At 39.9% G+C, this 24,670-nt stretch overlaps 1 protein-coding gene across 1 annotated transcript in view; it reads right to left on the reverse strand.

Moving 5' to 3' along the window:
• The window catches only part of LOC138089585 (nesprin-1-like), a 155,752-nt gene that overhangs the window by 52,916 nt on the left and 78,166 nt on the right, over nt 1-24,670 (reverse strand). The window contains exons 17-28 of the mRNA XM_068984968.1: nt 24,467-24,610; nt 21,940-22,113; nt 18,864-19,022; nt 18,402-18,566; nt 16,570-16,704; nt 12,822-12,980; nt 12,433-12,641; nt 11,329-11,437; nt 9,088-9,252; nt 6,177-6,344; nt 4,564-4,734; nt 3,434-3,574 (exon numbers count right to left, since the gene is read on the reverse strand). Coding sequence (XP_068841069.1) covers nt 3,434-3,574; nt 4,564-4,734; nt 6,177-6,344; nt 9,088-9,252; nt 11,329-11,437; nt 12,433-12,641; nt 12,822-12,980; nt 16,570-16,704; nt 18,402-18,566; nt 18,864-19,022; nt 21,940-22,113; nt 24,467-24,610 — 1,899 coding nt within the window. The remainder of the gene's footprint in view (nt 1-3,433; nt 3,575-4,563; nt 4,735-6,176; nt 6,345-9,087; nt 9,253-11,328; nt 11,438-12,432; nt 12,642-12,821; nt 12,981-16,569; nt 16,705-18,401; nt 18,567-18,863; nt 19,023-21,939; nt 22,114-24,466; nt 24,611-24,670) is intronic.

The following is a 24,670-nucleotide window of genomic DNA, read 5'->3' on the forward strand; positions in this document are numbered from 1 at the left end:
TTGTTCATGCCTATATCAGCTTATTGCAGGCTGTTGGGCAATGGTCAACAGTGACTGGTAGAGGCAATGGCACCCCACTCCAGCACTCTTGCCTGGAAAATCCCATGGACGGAGGAGCCTGGGAGACTGCAGTCCATGGGGTCGCTAGGAGTCGGACACAACCGAGCAACTTCACTTTCACTTTTCACTTTCATGCATTGGAGAAGGAAATGGGAACCCACTCCAGTGTTCTTGCCTGGAAAATCCCAGGGGTGGGGGAGCCTGGTGGGCTGCTGTCTATGGGGTCGCACAGAGTCGGACACGACTGAAGCAACTTAGCAGCAGCAGCAGCAGCAACAGTGATTGCTTTTTTTTTTTTTCAGTCATAAAGATAACAGACTTCTAGACCAGTGCCTATAAATACTTGTTTATTTAATTGAAGGATATTTTGATCAATACAGAGTATCACTGATCTTTAAAGAAACATTTTGTTAACTAGCTTTCTGAAAAGAGCTATAAACTGATCTTGATGCTGTTAAATCTTATCTACCATATATCCATATGCTATACAAGGGAAAGAAGAAAAATTTTGAACCAGTCAAACCTGAACTTGGATTCTGGATTTGCTAATTACTAGTTGTTTGACTTTGACAAATTATTTTTCAGGCTCTTTTATGTAAAATGCAGATAGTAAAATTGTTCTCACTAAGGTCACTGTTAGCATTTCACTAGTAACTTCATTTTTAAGTACCTGGCACTCTGACAGGTATCTATTATCATTTTTTTAATGTCCATCACATAAAGATGAGGACAAAAACATTTATGAAGTTCACACACTGATTTTCAATAATAGTGAACAACCTTAATTCAAAAATTAACAATATATTTGAGGTATCAGTAAATTTTAGTTGTCTCAATTTTACCAGGTAAATATATTGAATACTGAATTAGGAAAGGTAAATCCAGAGACAATTTTGAGTAACTTAGCGTCTCATTTCTTCTCCTGGATTATATCATAGGTTTACATTTTGATCATAAACTCCTCTCTCTTAAATAGGTAATGCAAACGATTTTGAAAAATCAAACTTCTGATAGCTGTCTTTTCTTACATAGCATCTCTCAGAATTATTACATAATGCAATATAAGATAGTTACTACATAATACTATTGCAACTTCATGTTTGAAAGATTTAACGTCCTCATAAAAATTATCAATATTACTTCAGAGAAGTACCCTGCAATTTGAAAGAATAAAAGATCAGTAAGTACAGGTTCCTTATGACAGAGAGATTTATAATATTCTAAAATACAATATGTACTGTCACAACATTAAATTCTGTGGTTATAAGCATCTATTAAATTATTAAATGCTATCACTATATGTGAACTCAGAGTCACTGCAGAGTCAACTGTGAAACTGTGAATAACAGCAGAACCCCATGAATAAAATCAGAAGTGTAAAATAGTGTTTTTCCCTCCTAGTGTTTTTCAGAACCCAGAAAAAAAATGGAGAAAGCAGAGTTATGTTTGAAAACGCTTATATACATTCCAAAGAATTGATGATTTCAACTTGTGGTGCTGAAGCCTCTTGAGAGTCCCTTGGACTGCAAGGAGATCAAACCAGTCAATCCTAAAGGAAATCAACTCTGAATATTCATTGGAAGGACTGATGCTGAAGCTGAAATTCGAATATTTTGGCCACCTGATGCAAAGAGATGACTCATTGGAAAAGACCATGATGTTGGGAAAGATTGAAGGCAAAAGGAGAAGAGAGTGGCAAAGGATGAGATGGTTAGACAGCATCATGAACTCAGTAGACATGAATTTGAGCAAACTATGGGAGACAGTAAAAGACAGAGGAGACTGGCATGCTGCAATCCATGGGGTTTCAAAGAGTCAGATAGGACTTAGCAACTGAACAACAGCAAAAATACACATTCAATCTAAGAGCATTCTGAGGGAGCTACATATGGGGAAAGCAGTGCAGAGGAATCCAGAGAACAGAATGATGCTGATAAAAACCAAGTTCAATAAAACTAGAATACTGTCATAAGGCTTTATCTCTAAATTTCAAGAAGACATGAGTGGTGGCAGGAAGCAGCAGGAGAGAATGGATTCTGACATCAGCTAGGTCTTCAGCCATATAACTCTTAGGTGTTTGAGCCACATAACTCTGAATTCCCATTTCCTCATCATTAAAACCTTGTTATGAAGACTAAATGTGACATTGCTCTAAACACGCAATGGCAGACAGAAAACCCTCAAGTTCCTCAGTATAGCCACTCGAGGATTACAACAGGCATGAAAGCTGTATTAACAACAAGTCAACAAAGAAATAGAGAACAATTATTCCAGCTGTCATACGCGTGTGCAGCAGCATATACAGACAACCAGTAAAGTAGCTCAGTTTTTTTTTTAATGAAAATATGATACAGTTATATATGAGGTTATGGGCTCTAGACTCAGAGTTCTTGAGTTTGAATTCCAGCCTCAGCAATTAGTAATTCCAAGATCTAGGATAAATTCAGTAACAATTTTGTACCTTATATCTTCTCATTTATACAACATGATTAATAACGGCACCTATCTCTAAGGACTGGTTTTGTGATTAAAGAAAATGATAGCCATCAACTAATTAGGTCAGCAAATAGTAAATGTGACTTGTTTATCTTCCTCTACTAACAGCTAACCCAATTTCCTGTTTTGCTACCATTATCTCCGTCAGGCTCAGAACCTTGGGTATCATCCCCTCTTTCTTTACTCTGTCCCTTTTATATCTGTCCTTATATATCCATCGTCATCCCCATTACCCTAATTCATGTTCCTATTCATGTACACAAGCAATGGATGACGTTATAATTAGATCCCATGACTGCAGACTTCTACCCTTTCAAAGTTCTACACCAGCTTAAAAACTCATCTCCCTGAAGTACAGCTTTTCTGGTCTTTCTTACAAAACTTTAAGGGTAGAGAGTAATGCTAGAGACCTTCAAGAATCTTTGTGATGCAGTCCAAATTTCCTTTAAAACTTCACTTCTCTGTTTCTGCTTTGCAACAGCGAATTCCCATTTCTCACACTTTAATACTTCATAGCATTTCCTGTTACAGGAATGCTGGTTTTCTGCCCCAAACTCTGCTTTGCTGTGTCTTCTCTGCCCTTCAAAGTTCAGTTAAAAATATCACTGCCTTCAGAAAGAGGTTTTGGAACTTTCTCCATCTACTAGGAAACTAACCATTTTCCACTTTAATGAAAACTTTCTCTTACTTCTTGATGTTTAAATCTTATTTATGTTTTCATTCCCCAGAGTGACTTGACCAATGTATTGAAGAGTGAACTGTAAACAGTAAGAATTGACTAAATGAATAATTACAATAATTAATAACATGATGAAGTAGAAACAGCTTTTCATGGAAATTAAGGATACCAAAGGCCTATATGGTCTTGCCAATATACCTTTGTCTGTTCCAGTTCTGAAGATAAGCTTTCCAAACTGCTAAAACTCAAGAAGCGTTCATGGCTGGAACCTGTTTGAAAAAGGTATCTGACCACTGTCTCTTTGTTTGTTTCAAATCTCTCCCATTTTCTTAATGTGACCTGAATTTGAAAAAAATAACAATATATCATGTTATGAATTATCAGAATGCCTCACAAAATACAGTCACATTTTCATTCATTTGTTAGGCTGTGAACTTCCAGTTAACTCAGTTCCAATGTCAAATGACTACACTGACTAAAGATCATCCTTACATCTTCTATAGGAATTTCCCTTCTTGAGTCTCAGTTCACCTACAAAAAGGATATGTGGCCTAGGACTCAACTTTTTCTATCTGCTACAAAGCCCTATGAATCCAAGGATATTACTTAATGTAGGTATGGGACAAAGGAAAGAAACCCTTCAATGTGTCTCAAGAAAATAGAGGATTAAAGGGAAGATAGAAGAGAGAAGGGAGAGACAGAAGGAAGAAGGGAGAGAGAGAGACACGGAAATAGGAGTGGGCAGTCAGTAGGTGGAAATAAAAATCCAAGAACACATTAACTTGTATGTATTAAGGGCACAATAAATCATAAAGATGAGACTGTTGGGCTGTCCAGAAAAGTGAAATTATCCAGCAACAAATTTCTGGATTCAGACAAGAGTGAATTCAAACCCTAGCTTTACTATTGATTTTCAGGGAAAATCCTCAAACTCTCTATTTTTAAGCATCCACTCTTGGAAAATGTGCTAATTACAGTACCCATCTCACAAAGCTGATGCTATGATTAAAAGCGATCACTCAAGGAAGTGTTTAACAGATCGCTGGCACCTCAGAGGCAGGAAAAATAAGTATTTGCTCCCACTAGTAGACTGAGCAACTTCACTTTCACTTTTCACTTTCATGCATTGGAAAAGGAAATGGCAACCCACTCCAGTGTTCTTGCCTGGAGAATCCCAGGGACAGAGGAACCTGGTGGGCTTCTGTCTATGGGGTCGCGCAGAGTCGGACACAACTGACGGGACTTAGCAGCAGCAGCAGCAGCAGTAGGGGAGGTAACTTGTGACCCGGAAGTTAATGCAGCCTATGATGAAACTTCCGGTTTCCTACCTGGATACGGCGCTCCTGTTTCTCCCGACTGTGCTCCACGCTGTCCAGGGTGCTCTCCAGCTTCTGCAGCTCCTCTTGGACTCGTCCAGGCAGCCCACCTTCTCCCTGCTGAGCCTGCGCGATCTGCTGTTGCACGTCCTTCTTCTTTGCATTGATCCTCTTTGTCTTTTGCTGGAAGCATTTGTTCAACAGATGGACAGAAATGTTAACTCTCTTAAGCAACTAAGTACGGACATAAACACCCACGCTATAATGGAGGTACAGAAAGGTAAAATCTCCTGAGCGGGAACCTAAACTGCATTTTAAACTTAAGATGGATAGTTAAGATGGTAATGAAGGCTCTGTGATAGTCAAAGACGGGCATTATTTATAAATATTTTATGTTTTCTAATGGGAAACAACATAATTAATTTGGCCTGCATGTTTTGTGTGCAGATTTAGACAATATGTAATATTTTGTGCAATACCCTAGATGGAATCTGGCAAAACTATTAATTTGACATAATTCTCTTTGAAGAACTATATTCTGCCTAAAAATACAAAGCCTCAATTTCAATTTTTAAAAATCAATCATGTTCTAAAAATGCTAATATGAAGAGATTTAAGTCCGGGGTATATTCAGTATTATTAATATGCGAAGATATCTGAAGAAAGGTGTGTTTTAAAATAAATATTTTATTGAAGTATGATGTACAAACAAAAATGGTACACAAATCTCAAAATACAACTTATGAATTTTCACAAAGTAAACACACCATATAACCAGGCAGTTGGTTCAACAAATGAAGAGTTTTAATATTAATATATTACTGTGAATATCTATAATTTCATCTTTCTCTGATTTAAAGTAAACTGAAACCCAAACAACACTTTTACCAGTGATTGAGAACAATATAGCACTAAGCATTTTTTTTTAAGTCTAAAGGCTGCTCTTTTACAACTACTTCAATGCAACTTACATTTTGACATATCATTACATAGACAATTACTTAACATTTTCCTATACATTAAGTTAGCTAAAATTCTGCCATTAGATTAATTTGAATCATACTTTCACTTCTGTTGAATTTGACAAGTAAAGCTGATAAAAATTGTTATCAATACATGTACCAGAGCTTCTTTAGTTCCAGTTTTAATCCTTCATGGGAGCATACTCTTTAGAAAGGACTGGTACTTCATGCTAGTTATAATTTCCCAAACCAGGATGTATTCAAAGTTGTAAACTGAAGATCAAAGGTTGTAACATAATAAAAGAATAGTCATCTCAAATATATGATAGTTTGTTTATGCTTTCCTTCTCTATTAAGAAAAGGATAATTTAGTGTTTTATGAAAGTTTTCATAGCTAAATCAATTTTCCTTCCACAATATTCCTTGAACATTTTGGTATCATCAAATCATGCTGGCTAAGAATTTTCCTTGCAAGATATTCTGAGATATTTAATATTTAACAAAGAGAACAGAAGAGCCAAGTTCTTTTAAATATTCGACTGAGTTCGTTCCCAAGCTCCCCATCTTCCCCGCTCAAGTCAGTGGAGAGCCTTATTCTTCATCTGTCTGGTTCTCAGTAACTAAGCAACTTTGCATAAATGCCCGAGTAAAGAGGCATTCTACCTGGTGATGAAGGAGTAGTTGTTGTGCTTCAAACAAATTTTCAGTGTCCAAGATCTTCTCGGCTTCCTCCTGGACTTCTTTAGAGCCAGTGATTAACTCTTCCAGGGAACTTTTGACTATTTCTTTGTACTGGACACAGTCTCCAAAGTTGCTTAACATCTTTTCAACCTAAATTTTCATGAAAATCAATCAAACTGTTAGATTAGGAACATCTATAGAGAATTTCAGATCTTTCAGAATCAGGGAACTATGTCAGCCAAATGATTATTTTTTGTATGCAAGTTTATAAACGATTTCAAGAAATCCTGGTAACTATTTGTTGTATTTTACATTCTTACATTATCTTCCCATATACAAAGTCATCAGATTCATAGGACAACATGGTCAGTAAAAATATTCTTGTTAAGAGTAAATGTGGCCTTGTGCATGCATGCTAAGTTGCTTCAGTTGTGTCTGACTCTTTGCAACCCTATGGACCGTACCCTGTCAGGCTCCACTGTACATGGGATTTTCCAGGGAGGAATACTGGAGTGGGTGCCTTGCCCTCCTCCAGGGAATCTCCTTGACTCGGGGATCAAACCTGCATCTCCCGAAGCTTCTGCATTGCTGGAGGATTCTTTACTGCTGAGCCACCAGGGAAGCCAAATGCAGCCTTACTAGAAATGAAATAGATGGTCTTGTATAGTATACAAAGGACTATAAACATTGATATGTATATAAAGAGGTTTAAAGTGAGTCAATCTTGCCTAAAAGAGAATTTACTAGGCTGCTGGCTCAACATGAACGTGTTGCTATTATTAGCTATCAGTTATTTGGGTTTCCCAGGTGGCTCAGTGATAAAGGAATCCTCCTGCCAATGCAGGAGATGCAAGAGATGCAGTTTCAATCCCTGGGACAAGAAGATCCCCCAGTGTAGGAAATGGCAACCTACTCAAGTATTCTTGTCTGGAAAATTCCCTGGTCAGAGGAGCCTGGGAGGATACAGTCCACGGGGTCCCAAAGAGTCGGAGACAACCGAGCACAGCACAGCATCCGTTATTTACTCTGTTCCAGGCACTGTACAGGCTTCCTCTGTGGCTCAGCTGGTAAGGAATCTGCCTGCAATCAGGAGACTTGGGTCCGATCCCTGGGTTGGGAAGATCCCCTGGAGAAGGGAAAGGCTAACCAAAACTCCAGTATTCTGGCCTGGAGAATTACAGGGACTATATAATCCATGGGGTTGCAGAGTCGGACATGACTGAGCGACTTTCACTTCACTTCAGGCACTGTCAGTTCAGTCAGTTCAGTCACTCAGTCGTGTCCGACTCTTTGTGACCCCATGAATCGCAGCACGCCAGGCCTCCCTGTCCATCACCAACTCCTGGAGTTCACTCAGACTCACGTCCATCGAGTCCGTGATGCCATCCAGCCATCTCATCCTCAGTCGTCCCCTTCTCCTCCTGCCCCCAATCCCTCCCAGCATCAGAGTCTTTTCCAGTGAGTCAACTCTTCGCATGAGGTGGCCAAAGTACTGGAGCTTCAGCTTTAGCATCATTCCCTCCAAAGAAATCCCAGGGTTGATCTCCTTCAGAATGGATTGGTTGGATCTCCTTGCAGTCCAAGGGACTCTCAAGAGTCTTCTCCAACATCACAGTTCAAAAGCATCAATTCTTTGGCACTCAGCCTTCTTCACAGTCCAACTCTCACATCCATACATGACCACTGGAAAAACCATAGCCTTGACTAAGGTCAGCAAAGTAATGTCTCTGCTTTTGAATATACTATCTAGGTTGGTCATAACTTTTCTTCCAAGGAGTAAGCATCTTTTAATTTCATGGCTGCAATCACCATCTGCAGTGATTTGGAGCCCCACTGTTTCTACTGTTTCCCCATCTATTTCCCATGAAGTGATGGGACCAGATGCCATGATCTTCATTTTCTGAATGTTGAGTTTTAGGCCAACTTTTTCACTCTCCACTTTCACTTTCATCAAGAGGCTTTTTAGTTCCTCTTCACTTTCTGCCATAAGGATGGTGTCATCTGCATATCTGAGGTTATTGATATTTCTCCCAGCAATCTTGATTCCAGCTTGTGTTTCTTCCAGCCTAGTGTTTCTCAGGTTGTACTCTGTATAGAAGTTAAATAAGCAGGGTGACAATATACAGCCTTGACGTACTCCTTTTCCTATTTGGAACCACTCTGTTGCTCCCTGTCCAGTTCTAACTGTTGCTTCCTGGCCTGCATATAGGTTTCTCAAGAGGCAGGTCGAGTGGTCTGGTATTTCCATCTCTTTCAGAATTTTCCACAGTTTATTGTGATCCACACAGTCAAAGGTTTTGGCATAGTCAATAAATCAGAAATAGGTGTTTTTCTGGAACTCTCTTGCTTTTTCCATGATCCAGCGGATGTTGGCAATTTGATCTCTGGTTCCTCTACCTTTTCTAAAACCAGCTTGAACATCAGGCACTGTACTAAGTGCTTTACATACAGTATTACATTCAATTCTTGCAGTTAACTTTTGGGGTATTTTTTATCCATTTTAAGCTCATGGTTAAGTAGGAAATGGGGTATCAGAGTTAAACTCTACCAATGGGCTTGTCTGACTCTCAAACCTGGATTCTTAACCTCTGTAATTTACCTGAAACTGACCATGAAATAATGCTTCTAGTAAAAGTATGGATTTAGAAGCTTTGCACTTTAAATATAGATGGTGACCCTGAACTATTAATACCATATCCAATAATGGCACAGATTACCAAAGCAAAGATTCTGCTCATCTTCCCCACCAATCTTCATATACATAAGTGTTTGTTATAACCATTCAGTTTAAACTATTAATACACATTTTAAATAAAATTATTTGTGAAACTGAAACCCAAAGGAACCTTCCAGACTCCAGCCAGAGCTTCCGTTTAGCGTGTGATTAGTTTACCTCTGACAACAAAGTCCCGAGAGCCTTGAAAGAACTAGATAATTTTGCCAGCTCGTCTCCTTGCTTTTGGGCTTCATCCTCAGAAGAAACTTCAATCAGAATTTTAAGCCTGGATTTCAGCCAGCTGAGAGTCTCCCCTTTTTTGGTAATACCACTTCTGATCTCCTGGAATGAAAGAACACTTTTGATGAGCAAAATAAAACTGTGAATCATAACTTTCCAGCAAGAAAGAACTCAACCTAAGAAGGTGTGTAACAAGGAGGTAGAGGAGCCAGACATTCATTCACCAACACAGTGCCCACTTATTTCACTTTTTGTTCACATCTTTAAGCGAAGTCTATGAATGCTAGAAGGAACTGTTTCCCCAATGCCAAAATCCGATGTGTAAAATCAGTGTTCTCTATACCAAAAAATTCCCTCTGTAACTATCTACATATTTACAGATATTTCCTTGATCACAACAAAGATGCTTCCAAAAGTACTGTAGAATATGTGACACCAGAACTGGAAATTATAACATATACTTTTTCACCTTATTTTCTGTAGCTGTAAGGAACACTGTATTTTTTTGAAAAAAAGAAAAAAGAAGAAATTGACAGAGTCCTTTTTTAAATTAGTGGGTTTCTTTTATTGAAGAGTTTATTTGGTGAATATTACTATGGATGCTCTAAAGATTTATGGTGCTAGTGGTAAAGAATCCACTTGCCAGCACAGGAGACACAAGAGATGCAGGTTTGATCCCTGGGTCGGCAAGGCTCCCTGGAGTAGGAAACGGCACTCCACTCCAGTATTCTTGCCTGAAAAGTGCCACGGACAGAGAAGCCTGGTGGGATACAGTCCATGGGGCTGCAGAGTCAGACACGACTGAGCAGCTGAGCACAAAGATTTATTTTAACTTCATTAGCTCATATTTTATGCTTCACTTTGGTTGGTTTTTGGAAGTCAGTACTCCAGATGGTAAGGTGCACAAACAGGAACTCAGCTCTAATCCAGGAAGAGAAGACTGACTGGCTAAGATGATACCAGAAAGACCCTAGGCATCAGCACCTGTAGGACTGGGGACCAGGGGAATGGTGCCTAGGGCTGCCTCTCCCTCCTGCACCTGCCTTGGGTAGCTGAGAGCTGTGGACTCCGACTGCTTGTGTTGCTACAAGAGGTCTTACAGGGCCAATACCTACAGAGGAAATAGTTGGTTTTAGAAGCAAATGCTTTCTTTGTTCCAAGATGTGAACTTTTTGGTACCATAACAGCAACCAAGAGCAAATATAGATATCCGTCTACAGATGGACATGGTATTGTTGAGTAGTTTTAGCATGTCAAGGGGTTATAAATTTAATAGGGAAAAAATGAAAATCAGAGGATGGGAATAGAAGGGAAATGCATTCTTATCAGGGCTTCACTGGTGGCTTAGCAGTAAAGAACTTATCTGCCAATGCAGGAGACTCAGGTTCAGTTCCTGAGTGGGGAAGATTCCCTGGAGAATGAAATGGCAACCTACTCCAGTATTCTTGCCTGGGAAATCCCATGGATATAGAAGCCTGGTGGTCTAAGGTCCACGGGGTCGCAAAAGAGTCAGACACGACTTAGCGACTAAACAACACAGCATATTCTCATCAACAACTCTGTGACTTGCAGTGGTTCAAAATACTGAAAGATAAATAACATTCACAACAGCGTGTGTCTACAAAGCCAAGAGCCAAGATAAGAGGGAGAGGGTTGCTGTGTGCCATTCACAGACTGCAAACTGGATTCAGGCCTGAGGTTCTGTCGCCCTGGCTGGGTTTATCAGGCAGTACCCATGCTCACAGGGACTGATCCAACCCAAGCTGCAAGTGACATAGAAACGATGCTTAGAAACCATGCCCAGTTCTCTCATCTTCTGTAACCCAGCTTTTGAGTGGTTGAAAATGCACAAAAACCTGCAGTGTTCTTGTTTTCCATGACTCTTCTTGAGCTCCACTGTGTTGTACGCCCATGCATACAATTTTCCTCGCAAGATTCCCCATTAGCTAAAGAGGCATTAGAGGCACCACTGAACATGACTAAATCTCAGAGCTAACAATAATTCCATAGAGAACACCCCTACAGCTCTCCACAGTAACAGGGGGAGACTTCTTTTAAGACATTTTCAGGAAGTCAATTTTTTTATAGAAAGAAAACAAGACATCAGTTAGACTGTTGCCATTATTGTTTTTATTAATAGTTATTTTCTAGTAACAAAAAAAGTGGCCCAGAACTTACCTCCAGAGCACGTTTAACTTCTCCTTGATTAGCAGTATCAATGGTCTCATTCTTAATCCCCTTTAACTGGGTCTCCTTTGCAGATATCCAAGAGGAGAACTCAGAAATTCTGAAATAACAGGTATTTTCTTATTAAAGGGAGAAAATACCCCCAGGGTTAGAATACATTTTCTATTTTGAGTTTATGCATGGAAATTTGATAATCAACTGATGAGAAAATGGATTAACACATTTCTTTCAACTCATTAGCAAACTGATTAACAAATTTCCCAGCAATGGTTTCTTCCACATGAAGCTCAAGGCTGGAGAGGCTACCCCTGGGCTCAGTCACTTGAACCGAAGGGGAAGCAGAGCAGATGGAGCTCAGCAGTGGAGGAAGATGCATCTCAGAGTCTGGGCACATGGAAGTGAGGAAGGTACACCTGAGGTCTGTCCTCATGTGTCTCCACCAGAGACAGGAACCCAAAGAGGCAGAAGTCCCTTTTGCGGGGACATGAGGAAATCAGAGAGAAAGAGATTGCCTAATTCTGATTCAAAGAGACAACATCTGGGTCACCTGGAAGTAATGTGCTTCACTCTTGTTTCTGACTGAAAGTGAAAGTGAAAGTCACTCAGTCGTATCCGACTCTTTGCGACCCATGGACTGTATAGTCCATGGAATTCTCCAGGCCAGAATACTGGAGTGGGTAGCCATTCCCTTCTCCAGGGGATCTTCCCAACCCAGGGATCAAACCCAGGTCTCCTACATTGCAGGTGGATTCTCTACCAGCTGAACCACAAGGGAAGCCCAAGAATACTGGAGTGGGTAGCCTATCCCTTCTCCAGGGGAACTTCCTGACACAGGAATCAAAATGGGGTCTCCTGCATTGCAGGTGGATTCTTTACTGGCTGAGCGACCAGGGAAGCCCCCTTTCAGTTTTCTAACTGAAACTTATTCTTTAAATTTAATGAAGCATTTTTGTACAAGAGCATGTACACAATCATACCATCCGATTTTCTTCATTGTGTAACATGAAATATATTTCATGACTTGTTTTGCAACGATGTCGGAATTAAAATAATTATGAAAGACCACATCCTTCTCTGAGAGCCACCCGCAACTACCTGCTCGTGTAGTCCTTCCACTTGTCTGGGTTTCCCACCAGCTTCACGTAGGTGCAGTCAATAGCAGCTCTGAGCTCCTTGAGGGTCACGTGACAGGTCTCAGGTGTGTTCCGGACTGCGTCCCGGACTGGAAGTTTCAGACACAGTTCTTCAATGAGCTGTAACCTTTTCTCACAGAGATGGTGAGGGCCCTTGTCACTGAAGAAGATCTAGTGAGCAATAAACATGTATATAATCTCTGTGAGAATCCACACAAGACTGCTGTATTTTCGTGGCTGATTCCCATCTAGTCTAGCAGTATAAAGTAATTAAGCTACTGAGTGTTTTCAGACCCAAACGCAAGCATCAGTGATATACTTGAAGGGACACTGGGACTCCCTGGGACATACCCTGTGCTCTTTGATGATTTTTTCACTGCCTTCCTGGGGCACCAGCTTGGTCTCTCGATCCAGCTCAGCTCTGCACTCTTCCACAGAAGCTAAGAACCTGTTCTTCTCCACCTCAATCTTCAGATGAAGCAAATGATATGGAGCTTCTGCTTGAAGATCCTGCACGCCATAGGAAGAGTCCGGAAAATAGGATACCATTCCTGATCATGTACATTTCCCATTGAAGTGGAAGAAAATATGAGATAGTTCCTCTTCCAGGGGATCTTCCAGACCCAGGGATTGAACCTGTCTCTCTGACCTTTCCTGCACTGGCAGGCATATTCTTAACCACTGAACCACTTGGACAGCTTAGCGCAAATGTGACTTAATCCCTTATTATCAGCACTGAGACTCTGTGCTTTGTACTTTTCCAAGTACCAGGACCACAGCCAAGCTTTTCAGACTGCTGTGAGTTGGGTGTTTCCACAGTGATTATCCTATTTATCTTTAATAGCCCTATATGGTATTAATATTCCTATTTTAAAGATCAGACCCTTGAGGCTCAAGGTTAAGTAGAAAAGCTGGATTTGATTCTAAATCACATACTGATTTCATATTCCCACTCCCTAGCATGTGTCCTTTTAAATTTTGTCAACAGCGCTATGAGGTAGGAAGGACAGATATTATGCTCACTACACAGGGGTTGAGGGGGCAAGCAAGGAAGCCTTATTAGTGAAAAAGCCAGGATTAAGCAGCCCATGGCTCTGACCACCTGTTATGTCATCTTTTACTTGGAACATACACCAAGAAAACACAAGTAAGCTAGCACACGAACAATGGCACCCTGACAATGGGAAATATTTTACATTCTTCTTTGATACAAGTATAAGCTTCACCATTCCCTTTAGTTGTACAATTTATTTTTAGCCTACTTGTCTCCTATGGCATTTAAAAGATTAACATAAAACACGGAAATAACTGATGAGAAAAATGAGTTAAGGCTTTGGAAAGACTAGGACAGATTATATCTCAGAGAGCTGAATGTATGTGTGTGTGTGTGTCTGTAAAATGAAATACAGCCTTCAATTATAGTCCCTATTCCACAGTACATTTTTGATAATGTTAAACCTCAAAGACATCTTTAGAAGCTTGGATTTCTGTAAGCATCTTTTTTTAAAAAAATTCAAATTTAGCAAGTAATGTAATTATTTTTTATTTTTATTGAAGCATAACTGATTTACAATGTCAGGTGTACAGCAAAGTGATTCAATTATTATACATATATGTAAATATATACACACACATATGTTTTCAGATTATTTCCCTTATGGGTTATTACAAAATATTGATTATAGTTCCTTGTACTATATAGCAGGTTCTTGTTGGTTATCTATTTTTAAAGGTATTTCTTTAATTGTGTTTTTCTTATGCAAAAGGCTGAAATTTTTAGCCTATGTTACTGAGGTTAGAAAAACAAAATCCAGACAGTGACACAACCTGATGGAGAGTGTTCCAGCTGCCTATTTTCTGGATCTCCTGACTTCTTCAGCTAACACACATGAAATTCACCACTCAGTAATCCCTCAGAGCATCACTTGTGAGTCTGCTGCTGGTGTAGCTTCCTCCAGTCTGCCCCAAGGATGACACCTTCAAAGGGCCCCGTCACCTACAGCTGCTTCCCCTGACATGCAGATTCGGAAGTCGGCTTCCATGCGACAAGCCCACGCAAGACGCTCCAGTCACACTGAGCCCAGTGGAACCCGTGTGCCCCTGGCACACCCTCCAGCTTGCTTTCTTCCTCCAGCCGCCCCCAGATCTCTGCTGCTTCTTTAAGGCCCTAGCTCAAAACTAATTACCTGCCTTATTCTTGTCTGCTGTCCAAGTGGTCCACTTCTCTCTTTCAAAGCTTTCATCAGTGTATTACTTACACTTTTTAGAACTTATTATATATTGTACTTTTATTATTTTGCAACTAATTATCTCCCTTACTGGACTCTAAGCTCTCTGGGGGAAAGGATTATGCTTTGTTCATCACTGAATCCTTAACCAATAAATTGTTTTCATTTATATGTTTCAGATAATAACAAGCTAAACCAGATGGCAAAATCCTTGAAAACCTCAAACATATAGGTGTATATATATATATATATATACACATATATGTATATACCTATCTATACCTAGTACATAATTGTAGACTTTATATACAAATATATATAATATATAGGACTTCACTGGTGGCTCAGATGGTAAAGAATCTGCCTGCAATGCAGGAGACCTGGGTTCTATCCCTGGATCAGGAAGATCCCCTGGAGAAGGAAGTGGCTACCCACTCTAGTATTCTTACCTGGAGAATTCCATGGACAGAGGAGTCGGGTGAGCTACAGTCCATGGGGTCACAAGTGTCAGACACGAGTGAGCAACTAAACACTTTCACACTTTCATATGTAATGTATATATATAATGCTTTCATATGAAATATGAATACAGAATATATATTTCATATATATATGATGTATTTCATACACCATGCTACTGAAATTATAAGAAACATTTCTTGTCATTTCAATAGCATACCTAACATAACTAAGATGGGAAGAGTTTATGAAATGTCACTAAAAAAGTTAAATGCCTTGATGTTCCCATCCTCAAAAATAATCAGGAAAAGACAGCATACTCTTCAGTAATAGAATGAAATTGATAATACTTAAAAATAGGAAAAGCAGGACTTCCATGGTGGTCCAGGGGTTAAAGACTTTGCCTGCCAATGCAGGGGATATGGGTTCAATCCCTGGTCCAGAGGATCCCCCGTGCCACTAGGCAGTAAGCTCGTGTGCCACAATTACTGAGCCAGAGTGCCCTAGTGCCTGAGCACTTCCACAAGAGAAGCTACTGCAGTGAGACGCACGCACTGCCAACTAGAGAGTAGCCCCTGCTCACCGCAACTTGGGGAAGCCCACATGCAGCAAAGAAGACCCAGGGCAACCACACATAAAATAAATTTTAAAAAATCTTTGAAGCTGTGGTACATATACACAATGGAGTATTACTCAACTGTTAAAAAGAATACATTTGAATCAGTTCTAATGAGGTGGATGAAACTGGAGCCTATTATACAGAGTGAAGTAAGCCAGAAAGAAAAACACCAATACACTATACTAACGCATATATATGGAATTTAGAAAGATGGTAACGATAACCCTGTATGAGAGACAGCAAAAGAGACCCAGATGTATAGAACAGTCTTTTGGACTCTGTGGGAGAGGGCAAGGGTGGGATGATTTGGGAGAATGGCACTGAAACATGTATAAATGTGAAAAGAATCACCAGTCCAGGTTCGATGCATGATACAGAATGCTTGGGGCTGGTGCACTGGGATGATCCAGAGGGATGGTATGGGGAGGGAGGAGGGAGGGGGATTCAGGATGGGGAACACGTGTACACCCATGGCGGATTCATGTCGATGTATGGCAAAACCAATATAATATTGTAAAGTAATTAGCCTCCAATTAAATAAATTTATATTAAAAAATAAATAAAAAGCAGAGACAAAAAAATTAAAATTAAAAAAAATCTTTAAGAAAACAGGAAAAGCAAAATTCTATCATATTCCTGTTTTATTCAAGCTCAGCTTTTTCAATGGCAAAGGTATTAAAAACTATGATAACTTTCCCGGGTTTCTACATTTCTGTGACCAGTGAACCTTCATGCCCTCATGTTCTCTTCCCTCATCCATGATACATGACCTTCCCATGTGGTCCTGACTCACCTTCCACTGTTTGTGGAGCTTTCTGACGGCTTCCTGCAGGCCCCGCTGCTCCTGCTCAGGGAGAATGTCAGTGAGCTCGTCACACGCTTTCAGGAAAGCATTGAGCACCCTCTGGTCCAGCTGACTGAAAAACTCCTGGCGTGGAGAAGGGGGAGAGTGGTCACGAGTGTCAGGCAGAATAAAAGGCAGCATCAGACAGCAGACAGTGAAGTAGTCATGCCTCTAAACAAGCCTCTTAGCCAGCTGCTGCCCTCTTCAAACCTTCCGGGTGACTACCATTTTGTTTTCAGGAACAAACTATAATTATCCACAGTGATGAATCAGAAGCTGTTGAATCTGAAATTCAACTAGGACTTTTTTATTTTTTAGAAAAAAAGTCTTTGCAGTTTTCAAACTTGATAGATTATTCTAGAGAGCCAATGGGAGATCCTAAAAACTTGATCCCACAGGGACAGAGTTTCAGTTCCTCTTTGGTAAAAGTCAGAAGAGCTGAGTGGAAGCCAGGACTAAACCTCACCATCCCTCACTCCCTAACTGCAGTGTGTTCCAGGCCTTGCTGGTTCATTATGAGCCATTTCTGCATTCACACCAAGCACACACACTGTGGACTGAATTGTGTTGCCCCGTCCCCACCATCCCATCCCATCCCATCAAAGTCATATATTGAAGCCCTAACCTGCGGTGTGATGATATCTGAGGGTGGGCCTCTCATGAAGGAATGAGTGCCCTTTTTCAAGGCGAGACATTGAAGATCTTCCCCTCTATCTCTGCCATGTGAGGACACAGTGAGGTAACCACCTGCATATCAGGAAAAGTCCTCACCAGAACCCAGCCAGGCTACTACCCTAATCTCAGACTTAGTTTTCAAAACTGAGAAAATAAATTCCTATTGCTTAAGCCACTCAACCTGTCTTTATTATTATTATTTTTTTATGGTAGGCTGGGCAGATGAATACAACACCTGCACAAATATACATGGCTAAGTCTCACAAAGTCTTAAGATTATGTATGCTGGGAAGCCACAGTGATTCAAGAAAGAACAGCAGAGTAGGGGTGTATAAATTTGAATGAGATGTTGGATGGTCATGGACATCAAACCTAAATCCATCAACTGCATCACAAATGCATTGCATTCATCATTTGAGAGTGTGGCTTACGTAAATATCCACTGAAATTTCAGGAAAAAAGTATACATTGTTAGAGGGAATCATCTCCATACACCCTTTAAGAGATTACTCATATTCTCAATACTGATATAATTTAAATGAGTATGACTAACAGGGAGATGGCTTCACAATACAGGCTCAAGCTGTAGATCAGCTATCAAACTTCAAGTGACATGGCACCTATTCCACGTGTGAGATGGCAGAATTATGATATAAGCACAAAGACTTAGCCAGCCCCCTAAACTTCTCTCTTAGAAAGCACATGTTGGTCATGAAAGAGTGTTTCAGCTAAATAATGAGTTAGTAGTTTGGGGAGTCTGAATTATCTCTCCCATGGTTATCTGCTACTCCAAGGGCTCAAGAGTGGCCAATTATAGGGCAGCTATCAACTGTTTCTGAGGTTCTTTTGGCTGTCATTTCTTTGGGTCTCGTATCTAACAAGTTCCTGCTCCTGCCTCATTTCTCCCTCTCCCCTCCCTTTCTCCCCTTCTCCTCTCCTCTTCCTTCTTCCCTTCCTCCTCCTCCCCCCTCCATTTTCTTTTTCTTCCCCCTCCCTCTGTCTCTCTCTCCTTCTCTGTATTAGAACATTACGCTCTTTTAATTTTTCATCCAAGATGGCTTGCTCACGTCCTCACGTCCTCAAGGACCCACGTGGAATGCACTCACGGTGTGTCTCTTCAGCAAGTCTTCCGGGTCCCCCTTTTCCTCCAGGCCCTCCTGAGCGACCCTGAGCACCTTCTCCAACTCGGCTCGAGACTCCTCAAACTTCTTCATCAAGCGGCTGTTGGTTTCCACATGTTTCTTCCAATCTCCAGTTTTCTTTACCATATTCTTGATTAAAAATAATAATAATAATAATAATGGGATATTGATCTCTAGTCATTGAAAATGTCATTTGTTAAAGAATACTATTTCTTTCAAAAAACACTTGGAAGGAATATATGTCATTATGATGAGAATAATCAATCTTTCTAAATATTAATTAATAACAGAGAAAGAAGTAAAATGATTGGTTTCCAAACACCAGTAGATGAGTTCTTTGTCAAGAGTGAAGACATGAAATGGGGTAATTGCAAGTCGTCTTGGAATTTTCCTCATTCACATCTCTAAGGCAGGCAGCGAACCTACCTGAAAAGCAACATGCATATCTGCAATCTTTCTCTGTAGCTTCGTCTGATCAAAATGCTTTAACACGTTGCTCAAGGTCACAAACTTCTGAACACTCTGGCTGCCTTTCTCAATTTGAGTCATGGCTTTCTTACAGCTTTCTTGACAAGCCAACAGTTCCTACAAGGAAAGGGAACTCACAACAATAGTATTTAAAAGGGCAAGGAAGAATGAGAGTAATCATTACAAAAGATTAACAGCATTATATAGCTTTTAGGCTTTTAATCAGCAATAAGTAAAACCAAAAGTATGGAGAGGTGGTGCTTTTCAGAAAAGCACAATTTTAAGCAATCACTGAAGTCAGTGCCTTTTATATAAGGCATTTAGATGTCATGCTGAGGTTTCTGAAATCTTTTACGTTTCATGCCTACCTTATTAATATCAAGAGAATGACAGAGCATCAAAATTGTTATCTGCCTGGTGCATGCCTTCCTCCTACCAACCAACAGGTCCATAATTTATTGTATAAAACAATAATGAAATCAATCTACATATCAGGCTATCATCTGCCTCAATAAATTTAATACCAGTGCATATTATAGTTTACTGAGTTGGTTGAAGCAGTATATATAATTTGTATATCCTAAATTATACAACATTTGAATTCGTAAGGTTTACAAACTATCAACCTCATTAATAAAATGGTGGACCCCAGGTTGGTTGGTGGATTAGTTGCTAAATTATGTCTGACTCTTGCATGGACTGTAGCCTACCAGGCTCCTCTGTCCACGGGATTTCCCAGGCAAGAATACTGGAGTGGGTTGCCGTTTCCTTCTCCAAGGCATCTTCTCAACCCAGGGGTCGAACCCAGGTCTCCTGCATTGTAGGCAGATTCTTGCGTTACAGGTGGATTCTTTACCAACTGAGCTACCAAGTGGACCCCAGATTCTAACACAAAAGGCAGCAGACTAGTGGGCCTGGGAATACTTGCCAGTTGTCACGCATTTGCAGACGAAAAGCAATGGTGACTCATAAGCCTTTTACACCTGACTACATCCTGGGATCCTGGCAATTTCTGCCTTAGACAGCATGGAAATTATTCAGCTCCATGGCAAGCAGTCATTTTTTTTTGACTTGAATCTACACCATTTGCACTTCAGCATCCTTGATTACTTTGAAAAAATAGTTCAAACTGGTAATATAGACACCAGTTTGGGTAACTTTGATGCAAATATTAACAGCAAGATTTCTGTTTTATTTGGGGAAGACAGAGTAAGGATATACTTGTTCATTTTGAACATTTAGGAAGTAAGAGAGTAACATATGTTAGAAAAATTTTGAAGTGAAAGTGAAAGTTGTGCAGTTGTACTTGACTCTTTGTGACCCCGTGGTCTATACAGTCAATGGAATTCTCCAGGCCAGAATACTGGAGTGGGTAGCCTTTCCCTTCTCCAGGGGATCTTCCCAACCCAGGGATCAAACCCAGGTCTCCCACATTGCAGACAGATTCTTTACCAGGTGAGCCACCAGGGAAGCCCAAGAATACTGGAGTGGGTAGCCTATCCCCTCTCCAGTGGATCTTCCTGACCCAGGAATCAAACTGGGGTCTCCTGCATTACAGGTGGATTCTTTACCAAGTGAGCTATCAGGCAAGCCCTAGAAAAATCTTACCCATATTTTAGCATTAAAAGTAGTAAATACAATTTTAATTGTGAAAGGATTATTTGATGGAGACATATAGCAATTTGGGAACATAGGAAATGGCACTATGATTTCAAACTGAAAGACAATCTTTAACCAATAGGATGAGAAGCCATTAGAATAGGTTTTGGTGGTATAATCATTGCGTGTGTGCTGAGTCACTCAGTCATGTCTGCCTCTGCAACCCCACGGAATGCAGCCCACCAGGTTTCTCTGTCCATGTAACTTTCCAGGCAAGAACACTGGAATGGGTTGCCATTTCCAGTTCCAGGGGAATCTTCCTGAATCAAGGATTGAACCCACGTCTCTTGCATCTCCTGCATTGGCATCATCATTGTGACTTATCATTAAGAATAATAATTATGTTAATTGCTACCAGTTATAGAGTATGTGCCCTAATGTGTTAGTCCTATTATAGAATATTTAATATAATCTCTGCAACAAGTTCTCAACTTAGGTACCACCACTCGCATTTCAATGTGAGAAAGCTAATCAAGGCTTTGCAATTTGCTGTATCAGTTCTGAATACCTGTCTGACTCACTTCAGATGTTCTCTGCTCTTTCTGCTAAGTGACGCTGACTTCCTTCCATGAGTCTATTTTGATGAATACAGTGGAAAACCTTTTACCCATCAGTTTTACCCTCTGTTGCTTAAGTTTATTTATAATAAACCAACTAAATAAGCCAATTAATTGTCACACTCAGTAGGAGGCTGTTCTGCATGCAGATTTGCTTACTAAAACTGAGACAAGGAAGAATGATTCTCACTCCAAATACATTTCCAGAATGCTATGGTCATGTCGATCGGTCTAATCCTAGAGGCGTGAAAAGATCTCATAAGACAGACGACAGACACCGGACAGAAATGGAATGCAATTATTTATTTCTGTACATAGCTAAATATATACAATTTAAGATTTATCTATACAACTTTTGTCTACATTAATATGCAGGTATGCCTAAGTTACTTCAGTCGAGTCTGACCCTTGGCGACCCATGGACTGTAGCCCGCTAGGCTCCTCTGTCCATGGAATTCTCCAGGCAAGAATACTGGAGTGGGCTGCCATGCCCTTCTCCAGGGGATCTTCCCAACCCAGGGATCGAACCCACATTTCCTTGGCTTCTGCATTGGCACGCGGATTTTTACCACTGAGCCACCAGGGAAGCTCCTATGTGAATATATCTATATATAAATATATAGAGAGATAACATTTTTTATTCTATCTATGGTACATAGGGTTTTCATCTTTGGCCATGCGTTTTTGTTTTGAGTTGCCAGTACTATTCTATTAAAAGTTTTCTTCTCCTATCACTGAATTTCTATCATTATATGCACCTCAGTGTTACTGCCTATGCATTCAATTAACTAGGTCTCCTGAAAGGAAAATTTCCTTACCTGATGTTTCTGTTTAAAAAGAGGACTAGATTGTGCCTCGTGTTCAAGAACTGTCATAATTTCATCGATTTTCCCAAGTGAGTCATAAAAGGCTGTCATCTGCTTTTCCAATTCCTCCAATGGTACCAACAGCTGTTGAGACTCAGAAAGGAGTGGGGAGTAACAGTCTTTGACCTTTAAAAAAACAAAGACACAAATTCTGCTGAAGGCCATGAAAGACCATAAGCTCGGGGCACTATTCATAGCTCTTAGGAATGTTTTCTTCATTATAGGATCGTTTTGTGCTTACAGATCTCCAGAGATACTCTTTAATGATATTTCCTGTGTATTGTTAAATTTTGATGTTAAAAAAAAAAAAAAGCACTACTTTTGTACCACTGAGACAAGTAAATGCTACGGAGCTTTCTCACGAAAATACATCTGTAGGATGTATTTGCTCATTTGGATAGGTCTTACTCATCTAAATTATGTCAGTGAGCCAGATGGCATCAAATTCCATTTTATGAACTCTGCAACCCATCTTCACATTGGGCTCAAAATCTGACCTAAGACAGTCATGAATGACCATTATCTAAGCCGACTTGGACTTTCCAACTTCATTTCTAAGAACTCCACTACTTGACCCCTTAACTCTAGACAAACGTACAAGTTGTTGATGCGCTCTTCCCAGGGAGGTCCTGTGCCTCTCCTAACCTCCTTCAAGCTCCATGCTTAGCCACTCTTTCCCCATCGATATCCCACTCAGACCAAGCACTCATGTCATATACAAATTTATTCACAAAGGTTCCATGCTGGTTCTCCCTCATCTGAATTGGCCCAGCTCTCATCTGTTACTTCTCTTTTTAAAAAATGTTATTAATTCATACACCTGCATTGTCTTTATCTTCATGATGAGCTCCTGAAGATGAAGATCTTAACCAAGTTTTTGCTTTGTCATATTTGTTGGAATCCAGGAACTCATACAATCTTGCAAGAACTTCCTGTCCCCCTCATTTTATTTAGAGTTGCTCCCAAAGTATTATGGGTTGACCAAAATATCCATTTGCATTTTCCCTAAGGTGGTATGAGAAAAACCCGAATGGACTTTTTGGTCAACCCAGTGCTTTTGGAAACCAAGGAAAGGAAATTAAGTATCTGTTAGTAGATCATTTATTTTTTTCTTTACCTTGTAATTATTCTCATGCTCTTGGATATACCAAATGAAGGAGAAACTCATAGAAAGCAAGCCACTGTCCTGTTGCCACAGGGCTCTGTTAAAATTACTGAACAAAATAAAGATAATCTGCTGACATGCGTAATAATTGGTATGCTTTCTACATCTTCTCAGGACACAAAAGGAATCTTACCAAGATGCTACAACTAACACAGCAGTTAAGAAAGTGTGATGACTTACTTGTGTCTAAAGGAGCAATTTGCTTTCTCAGAATTGCCCTAAATCACTAAGCCCAACCTAGGCTGAGATGTGCCAGCTCAAGACACAGCTCTAAAGGCTGCTTGAAGGTTATCCAGTCGATAATGTTGACTCCAAATTGTACCAAATCCTTATAAATCATCTTGGATATTTGAAAGGATTTAAAATTAGCATTCTCATATATACCAGTTTGACAAAATTTTATCTTCTTTCCATGGCCTTGATTCTTCCTATTTCTACCTGTCTCATTTATTCCTTTTTTAAATTGAATTCTCCACAGTATGAGACCAATATTCTCATATTGGTCTTTCTCTTTCTAAGTTTCCTTTCCTAATTAACAGGGTTTTCTGTTTTATTTCCCTTTGTTTTCCAATTCTTCATTACAAAATTTTCTCTTCACTTACATAATCACTCCTTTTTTTTTTTAAGGAAAAAACCAGGTATTAATTACCCAGTTAAATGGACTTTGAGAACAATATCATCTTTATAAAATGCAACTTTAGATAGATAAAACATCCTAATGAAACTTCCAAAGCTGTTAAGGAAAACCCCTCAATAGAATAGAAATGACTTATGGGTCATTTCATATTCTTTGAGTTTCCTGCACAGAAGTGGCATCAATGTATGTATCCCAAGTCCAAAGTGAGCTCTGTGAGATGAAGAGGGAAGAATTTCACTATTCAGTGGTTGTGCAAGTGAAAAAAATGGTGTGATAAAGAGCATGTAATATGTCTAATATCAATACACCCCAATACAAGAGTATGCTGGAATTCTTTCTCACTTAAGTAGATGATGTCTTCCTCCTCCTCTTCTCCCCTTGCTTCCCATTTCATCGCTTCTAACTGGTCCTCTGTTGTTCCAGAGGAGACTTACCTTCCTATTAAAATACACGTACTAGTACTTCTAATGAAAGAGGCAAGGCTTTAGTTATCATCTCCATAGTTTCATTTTTTAAAGCTCATGACAAAGTTACTAGATGAAGCATCCCAATAAGAAATAAACACAGGATCTGCTAACAGGTGAATGAGTTGCCTGCAGTGACAGAATAGCAGTAAGATGAGCTGAAAGTGATGTTGGTCCTGAATGGAGTTTCATGCTTTAAAAATATTTTCCCACCTTGGTTAGTTGCTCTTTGAGCCCAGACATGGTTGCAAACATTTCATTAGCTTCTTCTTGAGAGATCTCTTTGGTAATGAGGTGCGCTGTCTTTGTTATCATCTTATACTGAGCATCCATCACAGGTACCCTCTGTTCAATATCCTATATGAATCATTGAAACAGCTATGTTAACACATGTTACATTTACTCTTAATTTCAAGA

Source organism: Capricornis sumatraensis, chromosome 13 (assembly GCF_032405125.1).
Source record: "Capricornis sumatraensis isolate serow.1 chromosome 13, serow.2, whole genome shotgun sequence".
Taxonomy (NCBI): domain Eukaryota; kingdom Metazoa; phylum Chordata; class Mammalia; order Artiodactyla; family Bovidae; genus Capricornis; species Capricornis sumatraensis.